This window comes from Humulus lupulus, chromosome 3, assembly GCF_963169125.1.
Source record: "Humulus lupulus chromosome 3, drHumLupu1.1, whole genome shotgun sequence".
NCBI lineage: Eukaryota > Viridiplantae > Streptophyta > Magnoliopsida > Rosales > Cannabaceae > Humulus > Humulus lupulus.
In genome coordinates, this window is record NC_084795.1 from 122,478,389 (window position 1) to 122,492,603 (window position 14,215).

Here is a 14,215-nt window from a genome sequence, read left to right on the forward strand (position 1 = left end):
TAACAGATCAGAAGTCAAAACCATTAGAAGCTCTTGGTTAATTTGTTGTTTTCAAAGCTTAATATCATAAATTGGTCTTATAATTTTTTATAGGAAATAAATAATAACATATATATACATTGAACTGCAAGAAAGTGCTTACTGATCTTGAAACAATAGTTGGAGGTGCCCCATTAGATCAGCAAGTTTGAACTCAATTACCTGTACTAGATGACTTTGAGACAAAGTAAGTACTCCAACTAAGCGATAGTACAGAAACTTGAAAATGAAGCTGTTATCCCCAAAAATTAGAAATCAATGACGTGGCAATAAATGTGACAAGTGGCAGTGCATGGTCAGTAAAAAACATATTAATAGTCAATAAATACATTGATTCCTCAGAGTTGTGATAAAGTGACCTGGTAGACTGGTGAAGAGTTTGGACTGCTTGAAAGATGTCATAACCAAGCCAAGTGCATCCTAGGAGATCCCAAGGGTGTGGTCCCAGGAGACCCCAAGGGGATGGTCCTAGGATAGCTAAGGAGAGTGCATCCTAGGAGATCCCAAGGGTGTGGTCCCAGGAGACCCCAAGGGGGTGGTCCTAGGAGAGCTAAGGAGAGTGCATCCTAGGAGATCCCAAGGGTGTGGTCCGAGGAGACCCCAAGGGGGTGGTCCTAGGAGAGCTAAGGAGAGTGCATCCTAGGAGAACTAAGGAGAGTGCATCCTAGGAGATCCCAAGGATGTGGTCCGAGGAGAGCCCAAGGGACTTTGGTCCGAGGAGAACCCAAGAGAGTGGTCCTAGGAGACCCCAAGAGAGTGGTCCTAGGAGACCCCAAGGATGTGGTCCGAGGAGAGCCCAAGAATTTGGTCTTTATACATATGTCCAACAAGTGCATGGTTGCCCAAATAAAAGAGTGCCATGTTAGAGGAGAGATATGGCATGCTAGAGGAGAGTGCCATGTTAGAGGAGAGTGCCATGTTAGAGGAGAGGAGTGCATGTCCTACCACCATGCACATGTCCGAACAGCACTTGCATGAGTGGCCAGTAGGAGGTGGATCAACTAGCTAGAGGAGGACTAAGTCAAGATTCCCAGAAACAACTTCAACAAGATATGCGGGAATCTCTCATTCTTCCCACAAATGGGGGGTTTGTTACATTTTGAATATTTTGTAATTTAAATGTAATAAATATAATAAAATATCCCAATTCTAGGGGATATCAGATGTATGACCCTAAGCCTATAAATAGAGGACTTATGGGATTAGAGAGGGCTTCTTCTGCTTCTTCTTTCTAGAGAGAGAAAATTTGGGTCTAAGTATTCTAGAGAGAGAAAATTTGGGTCTGAGAATTCTAGAGAGAGAAAGTGCGTGTATCTGAAAGAATCCTTGTATTTTTGCAATCTGTACTGAAGAAACTCAGTTGGCACAGTTCATCTGATCTTGAGTACAGATCTATAAATCACAACTCTAAGTGGATTAGGCTATTACCAATATATTGGGGCTGAACCACTATAAAAATTGCTGTGTTATTTACTTTCTGTTCAAAAACCATCTGTGTCGTTTTATTTCTCTTGAAGGTTTGTCGTTTTTGACGTTCTCACGTCGTTGGCTAAAAACACAGTCAACAGAAGCCAATACTTTGGAGCTTGTTTTGGTGATTGTCCCAAGTAAGCTTGTGCATAGAACTTTCTCAAGTTCTTTGTAACATTGTCTAAACTTACATACTGTGCCTTCATTGTATTGCCTGAAGAATCTTTAACAACGAGATTGACATCATTAACCTGGTGGAAATTGTGATTCTCAGACCACATTGGAGAGAGTATTCTATTCAATCAAATATACTAATATATGATAATGTGAACTGAGCAAACATATACTTACCAGTATTTTAACAATGTCGGTACGGGGCCAACCAAGAGGATTATATGCCACTACAACTTGAAATAGTATTAGTAATTAAGACAATGAAACATTAAAAATTTCACCTTAGTATCCATTGAAGGGTAAGGAAATCTCAAAATTTTACCAAACTTTTCCCTTCTGGAATGTCTTCCTCTGTTGGTGGGCAGTAACTGATATTGAGTAATTGACACTATTTAAATCAATGTAAAGAAGATAAGGACAATGGAAATAAGTAGAATAGAAATAGTTGCGTCAGTCTAGAGAAATATGACGAATAGAGAAATTTAACACAAATACGATTTTGGGAACAGAAAGAAAGTCAAATAACACAAGAAAAATTGCATTAAAAACCACCAAATAGTGCATTTACAAGTCTCAAAAGGAAGAAGCAAGATCGGCAACATCAAGAGATGAAAGAAAAATCTGGCAGTACTATTAGAACTGAAATTTCAGCCTCCATTAAAATCAGCAGAATAACAAAATTCTCAAAAAATAAAAGAACTAATAAGCTAGTTGGTCAGATCAAATCTATAATCCATACATATAAACTGATAGACAAAGACCCAGATATTACAGCTAAGTGCAGGTCTTGTTATAGAACTAAAGATAGCGGTTAATGCTAAACATTGAAATTAACACATCAGAAAACATCTACACACGGACTTACAGCTCAAATGTTCAAATCATCTGTTAATACAAACCCAGCAACCTCTGGAAACTAGGGTAATCTGTTTATAGGCACAAAGAATGTAAGCAGAAATCACTTCACTAAAAAGATCAGGTGGTCATATCTTCTTTTTATACAACAGACATAACTCCATCGATTTGTAATGAGTCAAACTACAAGGATGTTACACTAGTGTAGCACTAGTAACTGTTGATGAAGTAGAAGTAGAATGTGGACTGCCATATATATATATATTACAAGAGGGACCTTTAGTACTTCTATTATTTACATGCATTAATTGAAACCAACGTACGTAATATATATACATATGTATTTTTTAAAAAATACTTTAAATAAATAAAGTATTATTAACATCTTCACCCAAAAAGCATCACAATACTTTACTGAGGTATTGATTATTCATCAAATAACTCTAGCACCAATTTATATAGAATATACTGAGATATTGATTATTATCTTTCGAAATAAATCGATTGATAGTTCAGACCAATTATTTATATGCTGGCCATCATATTCATCCATTGAATCATAATTAGAAATTAAGTTCACATCTTAATAATTGTCAAAAAATTTACCCAGTCAAAAGCTAACATTGTTATCAGACAACTTTGCAAAGTAATTGAAAATGGTACAAGTGAATTTTCTTATTTTCATTCCAATAACATTTCAAGGAGACTTAATTAACTAATATAATAAAGATGATTATATATTCTTATATATGCAGCCATTAACCTTGTCTTTTATGATCTCTAAAGTTTAGGATTAAATAATTTTTTTCTTAATAAATTATGAAATTTGTGAAAAAATAAATAATAAGGAACTAATTGCTACTATTTATAGAACTTCAGGACTTGATAGCTTTCTTTTAAGGGCTGGATTGTCAAACATTAAGAAACTCATTATGCATTTAGAGTGATTAAGCAAACTTTGCCAAAACGAAACAAAAACAGATGCAGTGTCATTTGTTCTTGGCTGCTTTTACAACAGTACTAAAACATTGTGCACCACACACACAAATAATCATAGCAGAGAATAGTGATTATTAATAGGGTCCTATTGAATATATTTCAGTTAACTGTTAAAAGAGTAGAGAAAATGATGTCGTGGTGGACATGAAAACTGAGAATCCATACAAATTTCTTTACTTGGCTGTGAGATTCATCAATATTTCTTTACAATATAGTCAAATCCCTGCATATTCAAACCCAGCCAGGTTGTCTGCAATTTCAATTGTTAAATAATAATAATAATAATAATAATAATAATAATAATAATAACTCAATTATTAATATTATTATAGTTGAAAAAAAACACACTATTACTGGAGTATAATCTAAGTTAACGTGTTGTTATCTTATTATCAAGTGTTGACATGCTCTCAAAATGAATTAGAGGGAAACAAAAGTAGCAACTCATACTTTTCCCCGAGTGTTCGGTTAAAACCTTCAATTTAATTTTACAGATCAAGAGCTACAACAACAATAATAGCAATGATGTAGTGCACCAAATTTTTTTTTTTAGATTATTTAAATTTTGTGCTTTATTTGATTTAAATGTTAAGTGTGATGAATTGTTTTATTTAAGTGTTGTTATTTTATTTAATTGTTTATTTGTTTTATTTGATTGTTTGTTATTTTATTTAATTGTTAGAAATGTTTTGGTTAATTAATTTAATAAGTGAATAATTGTGTAACATGTTATTTTACTATTAGTGTTACATTTTATTTAAATGTGACAAATGAGGTAATTATGTGAGCTATGGTGGAATGCACTAAGGTGCATGATAGAGAGTAATGCACCCTAGTGATTTAGTGTGTGCTAGTGCATGGTAGCATGGTGCACATGTGTAGATTTTCTACACATTTTATGTTTCCTTATTTTAGATTTTATTTAGGTTAATGTATTTATAAAAAAAAACAAAGAAAAGAAAGGGGAAATGTGAAGTGGGCGTGTGACCTAGTGGGAATGGAATATTTCCTTAAGATGATATTGATTTGTGTTATGTTTTGTGTGTGTTTGGATTCTTCTTTCTCCTCATGGTGGTTTTCCCATAAAAACCCTAGGCTTGAACAAGGGTGTGGAGTTTGGGGTATTGATCTTTTGTGTTCTTGATTTTTACAATCAAGAGAGGTAATGGTCTTTTCCTTAGCCTTATATTGTTTTTGGTGGGTTGTATATGAGGTTTTTGCTAATGGTGCTAATGGTTGATTTTAGTAGGATTGATGTATAGGATTTGGATTTTGTGAGAGTATGATTTGTGTTTAAGGGTTGTGATGTTGATTTTGCTATGCATAAAAAATTGTAATAATCTATGAATACTTGTATGGTGATTTCGGCCTAGGTGCACCCAAGGGTGTTGTTGATATGTTGTGTGATTTACAATATGTTTGATCCATGTTTTAGGATCTATGATATATGGGTAAGAGAAAAAGTGGTAATCTTGATATTTTGATCATGAAATCTTGTTAGATGCATATTATATTTTGAATGATTAAATTATAAGATGCATGAAAATAATGATAGAAATATGCTAGGTTAATATAAGGCATATGTGAATATGGTGCTTATAAATTTACTATATGCTATTTTGATTGTTAATGTTTTGTTGGTTTTCATGGAATTGCAACAAATGATTTTAAAAGGATTCATGTGATTATGTTAGTAGAATCATGCATATTATAAGAGCATAATGAGATTATAGGCATGAATGATTTTATGTAATTTTTGAGACAAAAGTTGAGTTTTACAAAGAATTAAGCTTGCTGTTTTTTTCAAATAATTGGGTAAAAGTTGATAAAAAGATGAGTTGCATGCATAAATAATGTTCTTGATGAATATGTTAATTTTTATGAAATTAAAAGAGGATTTTAAGTCTCATGTTATGATATTTTACTCAATTAACTTCCTACAGAATTTTTATTGAATTTTGAGAAAAAATGAGTTTATAAAATTGAATATGGTGATTTTAATGATAAAAAAATGGTTGCTGGAATTTTGTAATAAAATGTGAAGTAAGTTTCACTAAAAATGAATTTGATTAATTTTTGGAATAAATTATTTTTCCTAAGTTATGGTAATATTGAAAAATGATATTTTAATGGTATGAATGCATATTTTGATAAATAATGATTTTTCTTTATTTTGATTGAGAAAAATATTTAAACTCTATTTATTTGTGATTTTTGAATAAAATAAATAGTGGCTGAAAGTTTGTTTTAAAAAGGTTAACAATTGTTATTAAATTGTCACATATGCGTTTTTACTACTTAAAAACTAAGTCTTAAATAAATTAAATCAAAATGTATTTTTCCACACTTAAAATATATTTTTCACATCATTTTTGTAACACAATAATAAAATATATTTTTCTAAAGAAACATGTTAAAATAGGTATTTTAATTAAATCCAAGCTTGTTGGTTAATTCTTGGTAAATTAATATTTATTTAATGAAAATGTCACATATTTTATTTTGAGCTAAAATAAAATAAATTTATAAAATAAAATAAAGTTTTTGAGAAATTTAATCAACTTAGAAATTTTAAGAAAAATAAAGCATGTAATATGGCCATTGATTTTCAAACAATAGAAGCAAGAAATGTAGAGTTATCGTTTTTGAAAACGTCTTTATTACGCAACGTTCCCACGTATGCATGTTACATGCAAATCAACTTTTACGTCCAAAATCATGATTATTATTCAACTATGTAATTTTTATAAAGCAATCATGTTAGTAAAATGGGTAGAACGGGCATTATTCTTTTGGCGATAATTGCATGTTTTAGTGTAACTGTATTCATGAGTGCATGGCCCATGCACACATGAGTTGTATGGAAGGGCAAAATAGTAATTTTATGAACCTAAGAAACGTTATTTTGATTATGATATAGGCTCGTTGAAAAGATTGTGAAATTCTTAGCTTGGACCTGAGGTAAGGAAGTTAGATAGATTTTATGATTTTATGCTATGAATGGTAAGGCTGTTATATGAATGAACTGTTATGAAATTATGAATGCCTTAATGTGATGATATGATTGAATGTGATATGTGTATGGATGTTAGATACATCAAACAGAATACGATGTTAGATACATCAAACAGATTTCGATGTCAGATACATCGACCGAGTTACTAAGGACATTGAGACGTGACTCCTAGGGCAGACGCGCCGAGGTTATTCAAGGACCAGTGATCTCCTGTTTACCTCATAGGGTGACATGGACAACTAGCATTCCATGCTCATCATGTATGCTGTATGTTTGTGATATGATGATATGTCACTTTTATGTTATGATATGATGATATGTCACATTTATGTTATGATATGTTGATATGTCACTTTTATGTTAAGATATGATGATATGTCACATTTATGTTATGATATGTTGATATGTCACATTTATGTTATGATATGATGAAATGTTACGATTATGTTATGATAGACCATGATGTTTTAGATGAACGTTAGTGTTTGGTTGTTTGTTGTTTTCTTACTTGCTTATTTGCTTGTACTTCCTTACTGGGCTTTTAGCTCACCCCCTTACTTTCCTTCCAGGTAGCAAATAGGATTTCTCTATGGCACACGTGGTGACGTGAGGAGTTCTTCATCATGGGGTGTATGGCGTGGGGCAATCCTATGGACGATAAAACGATCAACGTAGAACGCCATTTAAATTATGTTTTGTTTTAAGGGACTTTTTCCTAAATTATCAGTGGGACTCTGTTATTTAACTTAATTGGTTTTCTTTGAACTTTGCATAAAAACCTATGTTTTATTTTAAACTTATGGCGCCAACTTGCATGATTTTAAATAAGTCCCCCTGAGACTTTAATAATGGATGGTATTCTTTTATAAGCTATGTTATGCGAATATTTTGTAAGTATTAGTCTAGGGCGTTCTTTACAAATGATAGTAAATAAGCTTAGGATTTAAGTATATATATTATAGTGAAAATGCAACTTGCCAGCTAATATGACCAACTGAGAAGAATTCCTACCACTCCACAAGAGTAACACAATATACCATGCATAAGTAAACCAGTAATATGTCTACTATCCATTTCAAAAGACCACCTATCCTTCTAGCTTATTCTGTAAGAAATTTTCATTATATAATATGTCCCTCTGACCATTTCAAAAGATCACACATCGTCATAGTTATACATGCGCTTAATATTCTAGTCTCTAGGTATTTCTATAGATCTTGTTTGTTAGCCTAATATTCATAGAAAAAAAATGTCCTGATTGGAAAAATATTATACATATACATGTATAATTGATTTTTATATATATATATATATAAAAACTTATTTAGGTAAAAGTTAAGTAGCCACAATAAGACCATATCATATCTATTCACGATGCTGCATCTTATAGACTTTAGTTCATGCTAGCAAAAAACCAACATAGAAGGAGACATTTATATTGGTTTTGGTGCTAAATCTATCCTAGAACAGAGTAAAAGTTCTTGCCACCACAACAACAAACTTACAATCTTTTCTTAAATGATACATTAAAAACTTCAAAAGAAGAAAATGGAAAACTAAGATAAATACATATCTGTTTATATTATTATTTTAAGGTCTTCATGAAGTGAACAAGGATAAATGCAGAAACTGTTTAAAATGATGACCACTAGTCAAAACTATGTGATGCATGTGTGTGTGTGTATACTGTCATACGTTTATTAAACATGTAAACTTTATTATGCATTATCATCGAATATAAAAGATGGAAAATGAAGCATCTTCAAAGATTAACGAAATAACTAGTCCTTGGTCCCAAAAATGTATATGCAACTGTAAATTCCATCAGAAAATAAAACCAAGAAAAATATGATAGTTACACAATGCACCCATAAGAAACTGATCACAAATTTGAAAGAATAAATAAAAACAGATAATGAGATAAGCACAAATCCAAACACGAATAAAGCCTAAAGGATTGACATAGTCAAAATATGGTTATATAATGTAAGCAGAATCCACATACGACATTATAATGAATGTATGCCTTAAGCATTGAAATACATACATTTGTACAAGTACATAAAATATAATACAGTCTCATAGCATGCTAATCACGCACAATACACTACAGTATCACTAATCATGCTAATTAGAATGTACTGCCATTTCTAACTTCCAACAGCTTTAAACAAACAGCACAACTAAAAGACTTTCAGTTGACAAACTAAAAATAACTAGGAAGCAACCAATATGGAATAAACACCACAAGGCAAAACCAGAAAACTACATGTTCTCAAATAAAGATGCATAAACGCGATAGGTGATCCTAACAGACGAACAAGGAAAGAAGCTCACCATCTCAAAGCCATCTTAATAGGTGTTGTGAGACAAGACGTAAGCACATCTGCAGAAAATTTAGCACTTTGTGGATGAGTCTCATGTGCTTCACAAGCTCCAAGTAGAATGCAATCCCTTGTGGATCTAGAGGAGCTAGAAGCAACCCAATCATGAAGCTGCCAAACCATCAAATCAAGTCACTATATATACATATATATATTTATATATAAATATCTAAATTATAGATAATGAATTCATGTCACGTAGCACCTTAATTATCAATACATATATCAATATCAATTCATTATAGGTTTTTAGTTAAAGCTTTACCTCAATAAAAGAACTCACAATATTACCAGCCGCAGAGCAATCAAAAACATATATAGAGGGTGCCTTCAATCAGGAATCAAGGTTACTGATTGGCAAAGGGATATACTGTGTATAACTCTGTAGTACTAATAACATTGGTGAGAAACCAAGCAAGACTCTAGTGATTGACCTTAAATTAAACCACATAAAAGAGTTTCAAAGAAATAGAAGACCTTATTGAAAACCCAAATTTCACCACTAGAAGTCGGCTTAGGCACACCATGGCCATTATAATGAAATAGGACCCTCTTAAACTTGGCATATCGGTGACATGTATTACAAAGTTTCTTCACTTCATCCACAGTAGGATCAGGCTGGACCTTATATCGTGCCTGCTCAAAGATTTTCAAAGGTAAATAAAATTAAATCTAAGAAAATATTATATGAACCCTGTATAAGCCAATAATATCCTCACCCTTTGTTGCCACCTTTACTGAGCACTCAAAAAGGATCTGCAAGCAAAGGATTACAAAAAATTCAATGCACTCGTACAAATAAAAATTACAAAAAATCATATATTGGTCATCACTAGCCAAAGTGAATATCTTAAACATAAGAGAATTTACAATCTTAACTTGTGATCATAATAAGATTATAACTTGTGATAAAAACATGGCACAAACAATATGCGCAAAGCTACCCATGAAAAATAATAAAAAACAAAAAAGAATATAGACACCAAGGCATTCATAAGTTTGTGCATACAAAATACAAAGAATAGAAAAACATAAATGAGCAAAAGTTTCTTGGTACATTAATTTAACAGTTCTGACCATTAAATATATCAACATAATCATAAAACTGAAGCCATTGAAATTCCTGAAAGCCAATCAGATATGTGTATCATTGTAGTCTGTAAAGAGTATATAAAGGCTATAAAAGTCCAATCAACAATGCTACTTGCACTCTTAAAATTTTAAAACTACATGTTGTCCACTTTTAAGTCTAACTATAGGCTACGTAAAAGAGAGTATCCTCCATTTCTCACTAAAACCCATTTAGCCTTTGAGTTTTTTCTATTGTTGATCTTCTCCACTATGAGTGGTTTGCCAGTGTAAGAGTAATATGAGTATCTTATCAAGGAAAACATCTACTAAAATTATAATCTTTTTTTAACATGTTTAAATTAAAGTTCAAGCTAGGTGCATTTTTTTTATAAAACTCTATAGAAAATCACAAACCTCTGGAAGTTATCATCAACAAACTATCAATTGTTAAGGAGAAATAATTATTTGCTCCAAAAACTCATGCAGTTAAGGGTTCAAACATAATATGTCAAATTTAAACACACTGGACAATTATGAACCATAGTTGGAATGTTTTCTATAACCAATTTTACAATAAGAAAAGTTAGTCCCAACAAGAGAAAATAATATATAAAGTAAGCACATCAGACAACTATGATGTTTTAAAGTTTCAGCAAAACACAAAATTAGATAATACACACAAATACCTTAATAAAAATATTGCCAGCCCCACTTTTGTGAATGCTAGGATCACGGTGAGAGTACATAACCCTAATTGGTCTTCCATTTAAAAGAGAAAAGTTCAGCATTTCCAAAGCCCTCGCAGCTGTCATCAATTCAACTTAATTTGTAAGTGTTATATTATTTCATATAATATAATATTAGATTAAATAATGTGACAAAATGTGATTTGTCACACAAATGTGACTTGTCACACCTTGTAACATATTATTGAGAGTCACAAAATTGGACACATGTGTGTGTCCAAATGTGACATATTTTGGAGTTACAAAATCAGTTACAAATTTGTAACTCTCAAATATTACCCAATAATGTGTATATTATATGTTACACATTTGAGATTGGATTTCATAAAGCCATATGATAAAATGGCTGATAGAGATGTGATTTTAACTCCCATATTGTGTATGGAAGTTACAAAATCAAGTGGGAATAAATTGGAACGTTTTGGAAAAAACTGAAAAAATTTGTTACTGAACTTGACTTAGTGCCGCGGCGCCTGGAACATGCGCCGCGGCCCTAGTGGCTGACAGCTTCTTTGAATTTCAATTTTTATCCAATTTTGAACGTTTCCAACAGCCAAGTAACTCCCAAATCTCTATTTTAATTCCATAAAACATCCAATTAAACATTGGTAACAGCCATGGGGGTTGGTGGAATTTGAAATTCAAAGGGGTATCTCAAACTCTATAAATAGGAGCCTAATGCTCACTTGTATGACACACTATTTTTCATCCACAAAGCACTTGGCTGAAAAATACACCAAAAGACTTGATAATTCCAGAGAGCTATTTCCTAGAGAGATCCCTTAGTGCTTAGAGAATAGGGGGAAATAAGCTTTTGGACAAAGGTCTTGAACCTTGGTCAAGTTGGTGATGCCCATTACTCTACACTTTGATTGTGTGAGAGTTAGTTTATGTTTTCATTCTTTTATTCTTCTTATTTACTTGTATTGTTATAGTATTGAGTTTGTAATCTTCTTCTTCTACATCTTTTTATTTACTGGTATTTTGAGCAATTGAGTTGTAATACTTATTTAATCAATATTATCTTTTCCATTGTATTTTTGCATAGAGTTGTATTTGGTTTTTCCATAATTCCATTGAGCAATAATATATATTCTCTAACAGTAAGAACAAATAAGGACTGCAAAAGATTGTGGAAAAAGACATGATAAGTTTATTTCAATAGCAGCAGTCTAATTGATTCGCTCTTATCAACATATTTCACAACAAATTTTTTGTGGCTTAATATGATAACATTTTTGCAGATTTCATAATACTAATGCTTATTAAAGATGAAAATCATAGCTGGCTCAGCCAGAACGGAAGCTGTCTAAATAGCTACCAACAACTTGGAAACAGACTAAGAGTTTAGGCCAGCCAATGCCAAATAGGAATAGTTATTTTTGAATCTTATTTTCACTGTGCTCTTTTTGTAGCCAAAAAATATATACATAGAAGGGGAAGGAAAAAAAAACAATGTTCATTAGATGAATGATTCAAACTTAGTTTCCTTGATAGCATGCCAATCTACAGTTAGACTACCTTTCCATCTCTCTGTTTTAAATTATTGTTTATGAAAGAGAAAAATGTGTAGAACGTAAGTTCTCCTAGACACAACACTAGTCGGAACAGAGTACGAGGTACAACCTTAATATGCAACTACATAAGAAAACGCACATCATTCAATATTATGTAATTGAAAATTTTAGTGCCACAAGCACTATTAATTCCACCCAACAACCAAATAAAAACCTTTAAACACTTATATAAGCATAAGCATTCCTATCATAAGCTCCATCACCACATTCCCTTGTCCATCCCACTAACACCACTGAATAATTAAGGACCCTCATGTGAACCACCATTGCAAGCTATGCGACCAAACCCATTTTCAAGTTACACTCCTTAATTTCCCTCCTTTTCTGTACCCAAAAAAATAAACAAATAAATAGATGACCTTTATAATTTACTCATCGTAATATCAATAAAACTCTTTTCTCTCTAATCAGTGAGTCCATAATTCATTGATATAGCGCAAATAAAATATCAGGTCCAAGCTATAAATAGACAAAGGAGCACTATAACAAATACGATAAACATAAAATATCATTCAGCTCTCTCACAACAAACAATTAATACAGTAACATTATACAATAATTTTTTTGATTAAACTCAGCTAAAAATTTCATAAAAATGCCCTTCAAAGAATTTTTGTTTTACCTAAAATAATAACTATAAGAAAGAAATAAGGACTAACCATCTTGGGGGTTGCTATAATTGACACATCCATAACCAAGTGATCTTCGGCTAGTCAAGTCCCTGCAAACCCTAACTGAAACCACCTGACCCATCTGGTTAAACAGGTCATAGAGCCGTGGATTCGTGACACTTTGGTCAAGATCTCCAAAATACAGTGACGTGGTCACGAATTGGTTGTTCCCACCATTGGCCGCATCAGCGTTAGCTCCGGGAGCCGCATTCTGAGGCTGAACCTGAACTTGGGCCATCTCTAAATCCAAAACAAAACTCAACCTTCTACTTTTTTTTTGTGTCTATATTTTTTAAGAACTTTTAAAAAAAAAAATTCTTCCCTCTCCTCAAATTATTCAGAATCAAACCCTAGGAAGAACTCAAGATAAAGATACGAGATAAATCCCTAGATAAAAACACACACAAAACTGTTTAATAAAGTACACACCGAAAAAATCTCTCTTTTGTTTTGCTTTGTTAATTTTTTAATTTTCTGGGTAAGGGATAGTGGAGGAGAGGGAAGGATGAGAAGAGATAAATGGTCGGAAAAGCCGATGGCGGGAGGCGGTGGCTGTCAGTATGGGCGGCAGCACGGGAAGATAGATAGAGGTAGATAGAGAGAGGAAAAAGAGAGTACCTGCTGTTTCTGAGACTCTTCGTCCAGTGCCTTCTTTCGTTGTTCCTCATATTCTTCTTCTTCTTCTTCCATCTTCTTCCTTTTCATCTCCATGGCTTCGAGCCAGGCCTTCTCCCTCTCCTCGAACTCCTTCCTCTCCCTCTCGGACCTCTCCGCATCTTCCTTCTCCATCAGTTGTACCTGACTCGTCAAATCGACCACGCCTTTCTCTGATTCACCATTGCAACTGCCACGTTTGTTGCGCTCTACACTAACTACAATCTAAATGTAAGAGAAAATGAGCGTGATAAGGATGAGAGAAGCTATCAGAGGGAGAGTGATTTGGGCGAGATAGAGGAGAACACGAGAGAGAGAAGTAGAAAAAAATAAAGATATGTTTTCAGTTTCCCTCTTAAAAAATTCACTTACCCCCCAATTTTACACTATAGCGCATTTTATGTCCCAATTTTTTAACTAGCTTTTATAATACTTTTTCAATAGTCTTATAACCATGTGTTGTAAAAAGTGGTTTTTTTTGTAGTGGCAGTCTAACAACAAAATACAATTTAGAGCTCTAATCCTGTAACTTTCCCTCGGCTGGCGGTCCCGCAACTGA

The 14,215-nt window shown here is 32.7% G+C and overlaps 1 protein-coding gene across 4 annotated transcripts; it reads right to left on the reverse strand.

Moving 5' to 3' along the window:
• Nucleotides 1–1,612: 1,612 nt before the first annotated feature.
• Nucleotides 1,613–13,974, reverse strand: LOC133821333 (polyadenylate-binding protein 2-like). Of its 4 annotated transcripts, none has more exons than XR_009887487.1 (8): nucleotides 13,621–13,974; nucleotides 12,991–13,242; nucleotides 10,695–10,813; nucleotides 9,415–9,573; nucleotides 9,203–9,319; nucleotides 8,891–9,025; nucleotides 1,861–2,071; nucleotides 1,613–1,760 (listed from the first exon to the last, which is right to left on the reverse strand). XR_009887487.1 is itself a non-coding variant. In XM_062253693.1 (3 exons), exons 1-3 carry the CDS (start codon nucleotides 13,238–13,240, stop codon nucleotides 9,373–9,375), a joined length of 570 nt encoding a protein of 189 aa, XP_062109677.1. In that variant the 5' UTR covers nucleotides 13,241–13,311; the 3' UTR covers nucleotides 9,327–9,372. The 4 variants fall into 4 exon arrangements, 1 of the variants encoding a protein (XP_062109677.1); XR_009887486.1 differs by lacking the exon at nucleotides 13,621–13,974 and having other exon boundaries at nucleotides 1,861–1,910; nucleotides 2,006–2,071; nucleotides 12,991–13,311; XR_009887485.1 differs by lacking the exon at nucleotides 13,621–13,974 and having other exon boundaries at nucleotides 12,991–13,311.
• Nucleotides 13,975–14,215: the final 241 nt, after the last annotated feature.